Consider the following 12,275-nt stretch of genomic DNA (forward strand, 5'->3'; position numbering starts at 1 on the left):
TTTGGGGGACGATTCCCGGTTTCCACGTGTTTTGCACTGGCGCAATCACGACCCCTCACTTACAGACGAGTGCCATAGCAGTGCGGATGGATTGACCGACGAGTCCGGCACGCTCGGGGGCTACTCGTCGTCGGAAACGGAAGCTGCTGGGCGGATGCAATCGATCGGTGGCCAGCAGAGCGTTCGACCGGGAGCAGCCGCGATGCTACCGCCCGACTACGAAGAGTACCGGCTGGTGTTCTTCAGCTCCGACTCGTCCAGCAAGGAGGAAGAGTACGACAGCAGCTCGACCACGTCCTCCACCGCGATGCGGCATGCCAGGCGTCACCGTTACTCGGCGGCGGCCTCCGCTCCCCCGCTGGACGAGTGCGACTGGGACTATTTCGAGCCCGACATGATGCCCGGTGCGGACGAAGCGAAGAGTGCCTTCTTCTACGAGATGCTTGCAATGGCAACGGGCATGGGGAAATGTGAAGGATTATCCCACGGGCAGTGCGCGAACGCGGCGACCGGTAGCACAGCCAAAGCGAGCGGCACCCGAAAGCCCGACACTCAGCCACCAACGTCTGCGCCGTCGTCGCAGCCGTTCTGTCACTGTGAGTGCTGCAACCGTCGACAGATGCAGTACGTACCGATACCGGTGCCGGTGCCCGTCCCAGTGCCGATTGCAGCCTTCCAGAGCTGGCTGTACGAGCAGCAGCAGCAGCTGCTGCTAATGCACGGCGCTGGTGGTGCTACAGCAGACACGCTGGCCGGTGGCGCATCGTCAGAGTTTGCGATACGCACGGATTTGATGCAGCAGTTGTGGCAAAAGTTTGCCGAAAGTGAGGCGGCGAGCGTGCGTAGTAGTGTTGCTCCGGAACCGGAACCGTCGACCGTAGGCAGAAAGCAGCAGCAGCAGCTGCCCAACTATCCGAAATGTGCGTGCCGTGTTGGTGGTGGTAGTGCGCGTCGCGAACTGCTCGAAGCAACCTGTGCCACATCCGAAAGCCATGACAGCAGCGATAATGAGCGAAATGCGGCTACGAAAGTGCGCACGTGCAAGCATCTTACTGCGCGACACAGCAAGAGTGGTAGCGGTAGTGGTGGTGGTGGTGGTGGTGCGGAATCGGAACGAGTATTCGGAACTGGTCGGAGCCCTGTGTCGACTGTCGGTGCAGTCAGTGCATCAAACGCGTCCACTGCTGGCAGTGTTAGTGTTGGTGTTGGTGGTAGAGTGCATGTGCAGAAAGCAGCCCCATCGTCGCCTACTGGTGCGGTTGGTAGTGTAAGTGATAGCGCCCGCCGCTGTTCTTCGTTGCGTTCATCTGATCGCGATTCGTCGTCGTCGTCATCGGTGGTCGACGAAGCTGATGCTGCTGCTGCTGCCGCTGCCGCTGCACTACAACTGCTACATCGGGGCGGTGTTGTTGTACCACCAGTGCGCGCAGGTGAGTTCCCGGTTACGGCCGCCGTTCCGGTTACGGCGAGCGCAGCGAACGATATCATCGCCATTCAAGCGCAAGATAATAGCGGTGGCCGCACGCGTCGGCCCGAAACACGCGAGATTGCGCCGGACAGTAATGTACGTGCCAGTGGTGCGGCAACATCATCATCGGCACCGTCATCAGCTGGGGGCACCACCACCATCGCCGCAGCCGGTGCTGCAGGATTAGATACGATGGAGCAGCAGCTTGCTATTGTGTCGCCCGACGGGTTGCCCGATATCGCGTTACAGCAGCGCGAACCGCCGACCGCCCCACAACAAAGCGTAGAAGCTTCAGCGGCGCAGCAGTTTGGGGCAGCGCGCGATATGGCGAACGGCGACGACAATCGAGTTGCGAGTGATAATCGACCGGGTGCGGGAATCGATAAGCGAACGGTAAACGATGGCGACGATACGCCGCCCGCGGCTAACGAAACCGTAGTGAAAGCAAGGGAAGCGGCGACGGCGACGACTTCCCGCGGGGTGGAGGAAGCAAGCGAACGCAAGGAGGTGAAACAGTGCGACCGTAGTGAGTGGTTGGGGAAGGGTTCTAAAAATAGCACGATGGTGATGGTAGGGGAGGGCCAGCCGGATGGGCACTTGCAGTACGAGCTGCTGTACCATCTGGCCCAGACGGGCGGCCGATCCTCACCGTCATCGTCGAGTGCATCGTCGAGTGAAGCGGAAAGCACCACCACCGCCGCCCTGGAGCAGCAGCAGGAGGGAGAGGTGGGCGGTGGCGGCACCCGTAAAGTCCGGGTGGGAAAGTACTCGTTCCATTTGGCCGGCGGGAGCAATAGCAACAGCCCGTACGCCACCTCGGCCTCGTCCGCCGCCTCGTCGCTGAGGGAAAGGGGCAGCAGCTCCTCCGCGTCGTCGGACAGCGAGGACGGCGGCGAGCGACGGGAAGATGATGACGATGATGATGATGATGACGGTTGTTGCTTTGACGGTGATGACGACGAGGAGGAGGAAAGAAGGCTACCACGCGGTGCTGGTGGTAGCAGTGGCCGTGGGAAGCGGTTCAGCGCAGTAATGGTGATTAATCCGGGACGGGGGAGCAGCGGCAGCAGCGGCAGCAGTGACGACGATGATGGCGAAGGGCCAACCGATACCGACAGCGACAACAACAACGACAATCAATCGATAAAGGCGGAAGCGAACCGTCGCCGTTACGGTGAGGTTGCAGGCTTTCCCCCCGCGGGGGGCTACGACGACGACAGTGGTGGTAGTGGAGGGATAGTGGTGCTAAAGCGAGTGAAAAACATATCCCCCGATCGGGCGGAGGAGCAGACGGACGATAAATTGGTTCGCCAAAGTGCGGAGGTGTCAATCGAAGAGCAGAACGAATCGATCGTAGGTAGCGGACGTCGGTCCGCCCCATCATCGACTGAAGCGGCCAACGCAGCGATGGCGCTGGTAGATCACGGGCAACAGCAGCAGGGCAGCAGCAATGTGGAACAACGGCAGTGCGACGACGAGGTGGTAGGAGGAAGCCGCATAAGCGGCAATACTGACAGCAGCAGCCCACCAGCAAACGTCGAACGTAGCGCGAATGCTGGTGAAACGTACGCACACAACGAACCGCGGCAGCAGCAGCAGCAAAAGTTAGAAGAGAAAGGTGCACCCGACACGCTTGCGCTCGATGCAGATTGTTGCCAGCAGAAACACCCTTCCGAACAGCAGCAGCAGCAGCAGGGCGATAGCATAAAAGTGGAAAAGAAACCACAACACCACGCACACCATCAAGCGGGCGAGTCGTCGTCGTGCACGGACGGTAATAGCATTAGCAGCGTTACAGGTGTGTATCGCGTGCGCACACCAACACCAGCGCAGGGGTGCGCGAATGCTTGCGTCAGTGACGCGACGACGGAGCGTGAATGTGTTGGTGGAGGCGCCACGACCAGCAGTACGGGTTGCTCGGTTGCTGCCCTGGGCGACATAAGATCACCCCTTACTACACCCCAAAGCAGCAGCAACGGTAACAGCAGCAACAAGTTCACGAGTCTTGTTATGATCACGGCTGCTGGCCCATCGTCTCGCGTTGCCAGTGATCATCGAGAAAGTGTAAACGACGGCAGCGAAACGAACGAAGAAGCGGGTCTGGAAGCGGCCGAGATACAGGTAAACGTAGCAAGTTCCTCCACCCCCACAACGGTGCTGGTGCTACCCGAAAGCGGGCCAGCAGAGCGGGCCAGTGAAGAAGAAGTGGTTCACGTTCTTTCGCCGTCCGTCGCCGTCGTACCCGATGAGGTCACGCAGCAGCAGCAGTTGCTGCTGAAGCACACGACGGCGAGTGTAACAGAAACGACCTGCCCCAGTCTGCCAGAATGTCTGCCAGCGCAGCGTCCGGCGGGTAGTAGTGGTAGCGGTACCATGCAGCAGCAGCACCACCACGTACACACCACAGCAGCAGTGCAGCAGCCATCGTCGTCTTCTGCTGCTGGTGCGGATGCTGCTGAGCACGATCGAAAGAGTTCAACGGAGGGGTATGAACAAAACCCTGCGACGACATTGATCGCTGCTGCTGGAGCGCCGCTGGAGCTGGACCACCGCCCCGTCATGGACGAGGGCGCCCGTAGTGACGACAGTGTTGATCGTGGCAGTGACTGTGATGAATCGTACCCCCGTCAATGTGTGCCCGTCCAGCGGGAAGGTGAAAATGACGACGCGGCGGCGGATGGTGTTGGTAGTGATGGTGGTGAGAACTTTGTGAGCTTTGACTCGATGGAGGAAGCGGCGGCGGTTCAGTTGTACAGTAGTGAGATGGAACGTTACGCGGGCGACGATGATGACGGTGATGACATGCAAAACGGTAACGTGACGCAGGGTGAAAACGTTACCGTAACGACCGGCTCGGCCACACTGTCGGCGGTGATCTGCCTGGAGGATGGGCTGGCCGACGATGACTCGTGGGTGGAGGAGATTAGCCAGGACGAGGAGGAGTTCGCCACGACCACGGCGACCGATTCCGATCTGGACGATTCGAGCGAGGAGATGTCGTTCGCGAACGATCGCGAGGAGGAGCTGCGCGGCTACAACCGGACGGCGATCGATTTTACGCTCCACACGATCGTGGAGGAAAGCTGCGAGGATAGCGAGATGGAGGGTCGCGGATCGGCAGGGACGCATGGTCGCAAGCGGGGCCGGGGCCGTGCGCGGGGAGCTGGCGGTGGTGAGCATGGCTTTGACGCTGGCGGCCGCGGCGGAGACGATGAGGACGACGATGACGACGATGGTGACAATCGGCGCGATCCGGCCAATCGGTTGTCGGCTTCCGAGTTGGAGAAGTACTTTTTCTACGGACTCAGCGGGGACGTTGGTGGTGGTGGTGGCAGCTCGAGCAAGCACGGCGGAGCTGTGGATGGCGCCGATGCGGCGGGAGGAACCGGGTACGGCATGATGCTGCACGACGAGCAGAGCGAAATGTCGGAAGAAAGCAGCTCGCTGTGCAGCGATGGGCACGATTCGCTGGGCAGTGGGACGGCGTCGGGAAGTGCGTCGGCGGCGCGGCTGTCGGGAGCATCGTTCGAAAGCCACGATCCGGAGGACGACGAGCAGGGAGACCATTCGGCCGACTCGGTGGCCGATTTGGCGTCGTCCCGGCTGGAGAAATACTTCCTGACCGGCTTCCTCGGGTACAACAGTACCAGCGATCGGGGGAATGGCGGCGGCGCTAGTGGTGGTGGCGTTGGCAATGGAGGCGGTGGCAACGGTTCGGACGGAAGTGGTGGTAGCGTGGGTAGTGATAGCGAGGGCCATGCTAGTCCGGAGCAGCGTCGCAAGCGGCTGGTAAGGGCGAGGGGTGCGACTCGGTCCCACAGCTCGCTGGACAATCTGCTGCTGGCAGGGAAGGAGTCGGAGCAGCAGCAGCACGGTCATGAGTCGATCGGATCGAACGTTAGCCAGTCCGGTGGTGGTTCATCGTACGATGCGACTGGTATGATCGCCGGGAGTGGCGGTGGTGGTGGCCCCAGCTCCGGGAATGCTGTCATCGGTGGAAGCGGCGATTTGGACAACTCTTCCGAGACGGATACCTGCGACGAATCGGCCTCTGCGCTGTATGCGCACCAGGAACGGACGGAATCGGCCTCACTGCACGACACGATAGGCAAGCGGAAGAAAAAGTTTATGGCCAAGAAGATGGACGCAGTGCTGGCGCGGGCTGAGCAACAACAGCAGCAGCAGCAGCACCATGCGCTCACTGGGGACGCTGGCCCGGGAGCGATTGGATCCGAGTCGGAGGATAGTCGAAAAACGCCGCTACCGTCGATTCCGCTCGATGCGGGTGGCAGTCTGGTGGCGCCTGGCAGTCCATCACTTCTACCAGTCGCAGGGATCGAAAACTCGAGAAAGCAAACCAGCCGGGACAGTGGCTTCATTGGCAGCAACGACGATTTGCTAAAGGAAGACCAAGCGGGCTCGGCTTCGAAAGCAATCGCCACGGCGACGGTGGAACCCATCCTGGAGGAAGGCAAGGCGGACATCAAAGAGGGCGGAAGCGAGATGCTTTCAGCGGAGGCGCAACGTGCGCCCGAAAGTAGCGTCACCGCGCGGCCACCGATCTCGCCCGGCTCGGCCGGCGGTCTGCCAAAGGGAGGCCTGGTGAACTTGGTGCGCAAGGACAGCTTCAACAACTGGAGCTCGGACGAGGAGACGAACCTGATGATGTCGAAAATGCGCCAATTTTTCAAATCCCTCGTGGCCGCCTCGGCCAACACGCGCAAGCTGCCCAACTCCACCGGCTCGACGCCGGGCGTGAGCGGGTCGAACACACCGCAGCAGGGTGGTAGCACGCCCGTCGCTCGGCCGCGCGCCGCCAGCATGCGTACGAAACCGCCCCAGCTGGTGTACTTCGAGAGCGAGCTGACGCGGCTGATGAAAACGGTGCCGGGCATACGGGACGAGCAGGTGCGCGAGATCGTCGAGTACCTGAGCAGCGAGGACACGTGGTCCGACTCGTACGACTCGTCTGACTACACCAGCTCCGACCTGGAGGGGACGGCGGCTGCGGCCGCCGTCGTCGGTGGCAATCCGTTCGGGCTGCAGGAGGAAATTTCGGCCAGCTGTCGGCAGATCATTAGCAAGTTTGACGGGAGCAGCGCCCGCAAGGACGAGGAGGGTGACATCGGCGACGGTGGCCTAGTGACGGTGGCGCAGAAGGAAGAATCGCCGCTGATAGCGCACCATCGTCATCATCACCTTCAGCAGCAGCAACAGCAGCATCAGCCACCGTACCATCAAACGCCACTCAGCAAAGAGACTGCCTTCGTTTATCAGCGTTTGGTGGCGTCCCTTTCCAAGGTCGTTGTGAGCGAGCCTCCGGCAAGGGTGGACACAAGCGACGAACCCATCGATACGGGCGCGAACGGACCGGCAGCTGCGGGCACGGCTGGCGCAGCTAACAGTTCCTCCTCGTCGCCACCGCTGATAGCGAAGGTGATGCACCATATCGGGAGTCGATTGGTGGCGCTGATGCACGAAGTCAGCAGTGGCGAATCGCACGCCAGCGTCTCGCCGAAACAACATCGTATCAGCAGTCACCGCAAATCGGGTCAAACAATGCTACCGGGCGGTGGAATCGGTGCGGCCGGCGCTAGTGCGTCAGCGACCGGTGCAGTGGGACACCACCATCATCATCTGCATCACCATCACCATCATCACCATCAGCACATTTCGGCTACCACGACGGAGGACGATGAGGATAGCAGTACGTCGGAGAGCAACGAGCGTCAGCATCATTACCATCATCACAGGGCACGAGGGGCGGCCGTGGGAGCGATAGCACCCGGTCCGACCACTCTCACCGGTGGGCCGGAGGAAGAGGATGAGATGGGAGCAGGCGAAGGTGGTGCTGCTGGTATGTCGTCGTCGTCGTCGGCCTCGTACGCAATGATGCTGCCGAGGAGCAAGAGCCACGACCTGCTGCTAAGCGACCAGCGAACGCAGGGACAGTATCAGTATCCGTACTCCGGCACCGGTAGCGATATGGTGGGCGAGGAACGAGGAGAAGCGAGCGATTACGAGCGGTTCTCGTGGCGCGGAAGCTTTGAGTCGGCGCTGCTCGCGAACGGCGACTCGCGCACGAAGCTGTCCATGCTGGACAACTCGTCCTCCTCGAAATCGATACTGGTAGCAAAGCGCCGATCGGCCGGCGATCTGCTGTTTAACAATCAAAACCTTAGCCAGGAGCAGCTGGACCGCGTACGGAGCTGCGGCAGCATAGGCGGCGATCGGGAAGAGCTGTGGGAAGCGAAACAGCAGCAATCGCACCATTATAATCAACAATATCTTCAAGTGCAACAGCAGCAGCAACCTCATCAGCAGCATCACCATCAACACTACCCGCCCAGCTCGTCCACATCGGGCAGTCGGCGCCGATTGTCCAGTGTGGCGGCCGACGAGGAGGATACGGACTCGGACGAAGGCGTCATGAAGGGGAGCAGCAGCAACAGGCTGGTCTTGGCTTCTCGATCTACGCTACCGCGTAGCTTGCAGAACACGACTATGACCAGCGGCACCACCAACTCGCTGCCCCGACTACCAACCTCGAATCTGCAGACCATCATGCAGTCGGTAGCGTCCTCGTCCGCCGGCTCGTCCGCTCCGGGCACGCCGGGATCATCGTTGGTGGTCAGTGGTGCCTCCTCCAAACCGCTATCCGCTACCACCGGTAGTAGTAGTGGTGGTAGTGTGGGCATGGGACAAAAGTCGCAAAGTGTGTACCATTTCCTGCAGAACAATGTGAAAAGTGCGCGCTACCGGGCACCGGGCTTTAATCGGCCACCGTCCGCGCCTAAGCGGGCCATGTCCGCGCCCGGCCTGCAGCCACCGTATCCAAGGCGCGAGCGGCGTAATCGCATGCAGCAACTGTCCAATGGTAAGTTTCACAGGGGTTTTTGTAGGCTCGGTTCAGAACGTCATGATGGCTAAACGACAAGCATAACTAAATTCTTTTGGACTATAGATAATCGGTCGCTACACAACGTACGTGCTGTTTGGCTAGTTCACCAAATAGCTGTTTTGTTGTTCATTTTGGTTGTTCAAGTCTGGTAGTGATTAGACCACTTTTTTCACAGAATGCCATGCAGTCCAACTAAAAAATAAACAGTATAGTAGCTCATGCATCAAAAGGCATTGAAATTATCAATCATGTCGCTATTTACTCGGTTTAATGGAGGATGGGGTGGATTAATTCGGCCCTTAAGGTCTAATTGGCGATAGAGAGCAAGTAAACGTGAATTTTTTAAGTAACTTTTTTTTACCAAAATGTGGTTTACATTTTATACATCAAATGAAAGAGTATTCAATGCTTCAACGATTTGAAACGTTTTCTACAGTAAATTATATAAGTTTAACATTTTTTTCTTCTCATTTTGCACTGAAGTTTCAAATTTCACCGTGAACGAATTATGAAATTGTCATTGGAGCGCATCAAAAAGTAAATTATAACGCTTTGTTGTATGTAACTTTGTGTTTATCTAGTTCTCAACTTATTTATTCTTCTTCAATTTTATGCCATAGTCTTTCTTTTGGTGTGCAATGGTACCATATTTGAATAATCAACTTGTAATATATTACAAAAAAAAATCCATGTTTACTTTCACTCAATCACTAAATAGACTTTTATCGTTGCTATTAACACTTTGACCGCCGGCCTGACGTCACAGTTTTTGAGTGAGCACGTAGCGCATGGCAAGAGAGCGATGAGAGCGACAGTTTCTCGTGCAATTGTTATCACTCTTTTGTTTCATTGCGATAAGCGGCGTAGCACATGTCGTTCTCGTTCTCTCTTTCCTACCTCTTTCGTTCTCAAGAGATTTACTGAGCGTCAGATGCAAAGCTGAACGGCGAGCAAAACCGTCATGCGAATTTATATGACACGGCGCTTAACGTGTTAAATTGAGGTTTGGAATATATATTCCCAATTGATCTCAATTTTGTTTGTGAGATGTCATCAGATCCCAGTATTTCATATGTTCACAAGTACACGATCGTTGAGTTTCAGTCGATCTTCATCCATAAAGAGGGGGTTTTAATAAGATTTTGAAAAGTCAGTTACGTATGGTTCTTTCTAGATTTAAACTCAGGATGAGCCTAGATTGGTTGTTGAGAAGCCGTGCATTTGAAGGTTATACCATAGGGCCGACAATTTCTTCGTGTGTATTAACTTCTTAAACTGGAACCTAACAGCAGAAGGTATCAAATAATATCGAGTGCCCATTAATAGAATTTAGTCTATTAATTCCTTGCATATTATGTTAAATATTAATCTACAATTTAACTCCCCATTTGATTATTCGGGCTTGTTTTGCAACGTGTGTGTGTAAGTTTTTCACGATCGTTAGAAGTTCTGAGAGGGCACATTAGATCTGGGCCAATTGAGAGTAATTGACCCGTGGTGTCAATTATATTTGTGCTCCACTGTGATATTCCTCCTCCAGCAAGGAGGAAGATATTTGTCTCGGGTAAGGGCGTAACACATATGTATTTGCTCACCGAGAAGAGTGCGATTTGTGTATAGGTGTGTCGCAACCGGGGGAAGCGTTAATTCGCATTGGATGGTCATGTTCGATATGCTATCGCGTCACCCGTACATATGTGCCCGTAGTCGTCATTGTCGTCAATCAGTGGTGGAGAATGAACAAGGTTGTATCGTTCGCGGGAGGTCGCCCCTTTCTGCTGCTGCTGGGGGGAGACGGGTAGAACCGAATCTTGTGTATGCAGCGACTATTGAATCTCGTCAATTGGTAAATGTAAGTGATCGACACACCAGACAAACGTGTGAAGCTACCTGCACAGCGTATAGTCCCCGTCCTGCGATTGATCCGTTTCGAGGCGCATCAGGCTCGAGTGAAAATGTGATCGTGTGTGTGCGCGTGATAAAGAGCGTCGATAAGGACGATAATGGGCAAAGTGAAATGGTGGAAGAAGAAAAAGCGCACCGTCCACAGCTATTCACACTTTAAATCACAGGAAAAGGAAAGTGTTAGTGTTGTGAACATTTCAAATGCAGAGGAAACCAAGGGAACTGTCTCCCAGCACAGCAACACGCGCAAGGAACCGAATAGGGGAAATGCTTCCGCCCATAGAGGAGGATCGACTGGTAGGGAAAGAAAACGTACCCGAAGAAGGTGGAAATTGAAGCTGTTTGGCTGCTGTGCGAGTAGAAAAGGGTCAGCGAAAGGAAGTGGTGGAAGCGCTGAAGCGCGGACGACTGATCGAACATGCGGCTGCAGTGCCCTGTTACTCTGGAGTGGTTTGTTATGCTGCTGTTCGTGGTGTCGTTGCTGGCGGTGCTGTAGTAACTCCGCCGAATCGTGCTGGCAGCGCAAGGGCGGCAACGATGACGAAGATGTCGATGCCGCGTTTGAGGCGTACAAACTGCAGCTAGGCGGCACCACGGTGGCCCTAGCCGGCTCGGCCAATGCGGCTGGTCCCGATTACGATGCGCTGTCACCGTCGCAGAAGAGCACCATACGCAAGCTGAATAAAAACGCTAGCTGGGGCTGGAACGATAGCTTTCGGTCGGTGTCGGATCGGTTTCTCGAATCGCTCGAGCTGGACGACGTTAGCAGCGGGGACAATAGTTTGCGCAAGAAGTTTAGCGTCTGCTGCCGGAAACGGTTGGCCTCTCCGTTTCGGGAGAGCAAAGCAATCCTCGGTGAGATCGAATTAGGTTAGCCTCGAAAGCGCCTGTATGAGCTTGGAGCGAAGAGAGACGGTCGGGGAAGGGCTCTCTTTATCACAACCACCACCACCGGCGTAACTGTGGTTGGGATGTTACCTCGTTTGGCTTTTGCATGTGATTTTTTTCTACTCGTGCACAAGCATGTTCAACCTTGATCTTACGTACGTAAAAGAAAGGTATCGCACACACACACAAGTGAGATTTCAAATTGCAATTGCGTTTAACTGGATAAAAATTCTAAAAAATGTTTTGCGTGCTAATTGAATTAATCAAACCTTTTTGCTTTTTCAGAGGAAAGCAACAGCCCGGAGCTGACGGGATCGACAGGCGCTCTTGGCACCGAGGACGATCCGCACGGCAGCGGAGGTTCGCGCTCGGCAGCGGGCGACGGCTACGACCGGCAGGGCGACGGTACGGCGAATGGCATGCAGCACAAGGGTGGAAGCATCGTGTCGTCGCCGGTCGGATCGGCCGGCGGGACCAGCGACAATTGGCCGTCCCAGTCGGACGAAGACATCGACCGGCTGGTGGCACTGCATCAGAATCGCGCCAGCCTTAGCTCGCTCGGTGTACGATCGGACTCGATGGCGAGCGTGTACTCCGGCGCCGGGGAGGGCCGCTATGGTACTGTTACGGTTCGCGGACAGATCGAATTCGGTATGCAGTACAACTACAAGCAGGGCGCGCTCGAGATCCACGTGAAGCAGTGCAAGGATTTGGCGGCGGTCGATACGAAGCGAAACCGCAGCGATCCCTACGTAAAGGTAGGGGCGGAGAGCGTTTGGACTGATTTGATCCCGGTCACCATGAGTAGTTATGTAAAATTAGCTAAAATTTCAATTTATTTTGTAGGTTTACCTTTTGCCGGACAAATCGAAGAGCGGTAAGCGTAAGACGAAGGTAAAGAAACACACGCTGAATCCGGTGTTCGACGAAGTGCTGCGGTTTCACATGAGCCTGAACAGTCTGCAAACGCGCACGATTTGGATCACGGTGTGGCATTCCGACATGTTTGGCAGGAACGACTTTCTCGGCGAGGTGATGATGGGTCTGCAGGACAAGGTGTTTGACAACCCGCAGCCTCAGTGGTATCAGCTTCAGGAGCGGGTAAGGGGGTGC

General features: G+C 56.3%; 1 protein-coding gene across 4 annotated transcripts in view; it reads left to right on the top strand.

The window, feature by feature from the left end:
- The window catches only part of LOC120951645 (uncharacterized), a 39,559-nt gene that overhangs the window by 20,131 nt on the left and 7,153 nt on the right, over positions 1-12,275 (top strand). For all 4 annotated transcript variants that reach the window (XM_040370450.2, XM_040370451.2, XM_040370452.2 and 1 more), the window contains 3 exons: positions 66-8,345; positions 11,448-11,920; positions 12,009-12,263. In XM_040370450.2, coding sequence (XP_040226384.2) covers positions 66-8,345; positions 11,448-11,920; positions 12,009-12,263 — 9,008 coding nt within the window. The remainder of the gene's footprint in view (positions 1-65; positions 8,346-11,447; positions 11,921-12,008; positions 12,264-12,275) is intronic.

Source organism: Anopheles coluzzii, chromosome 2 (assembly GCF_943734685.1).
Source record: "Anopheles coluzzii chromosome 2, AcolN3, whole genome shotgun sequence".
Classification (NCBI taxonomy): domain Eukaryota; kingdom Metazoa; phylum Arthropoda; class Insecta; order Diptera; family Culicidae; genus Anopheles; species Anopheles coluzzii.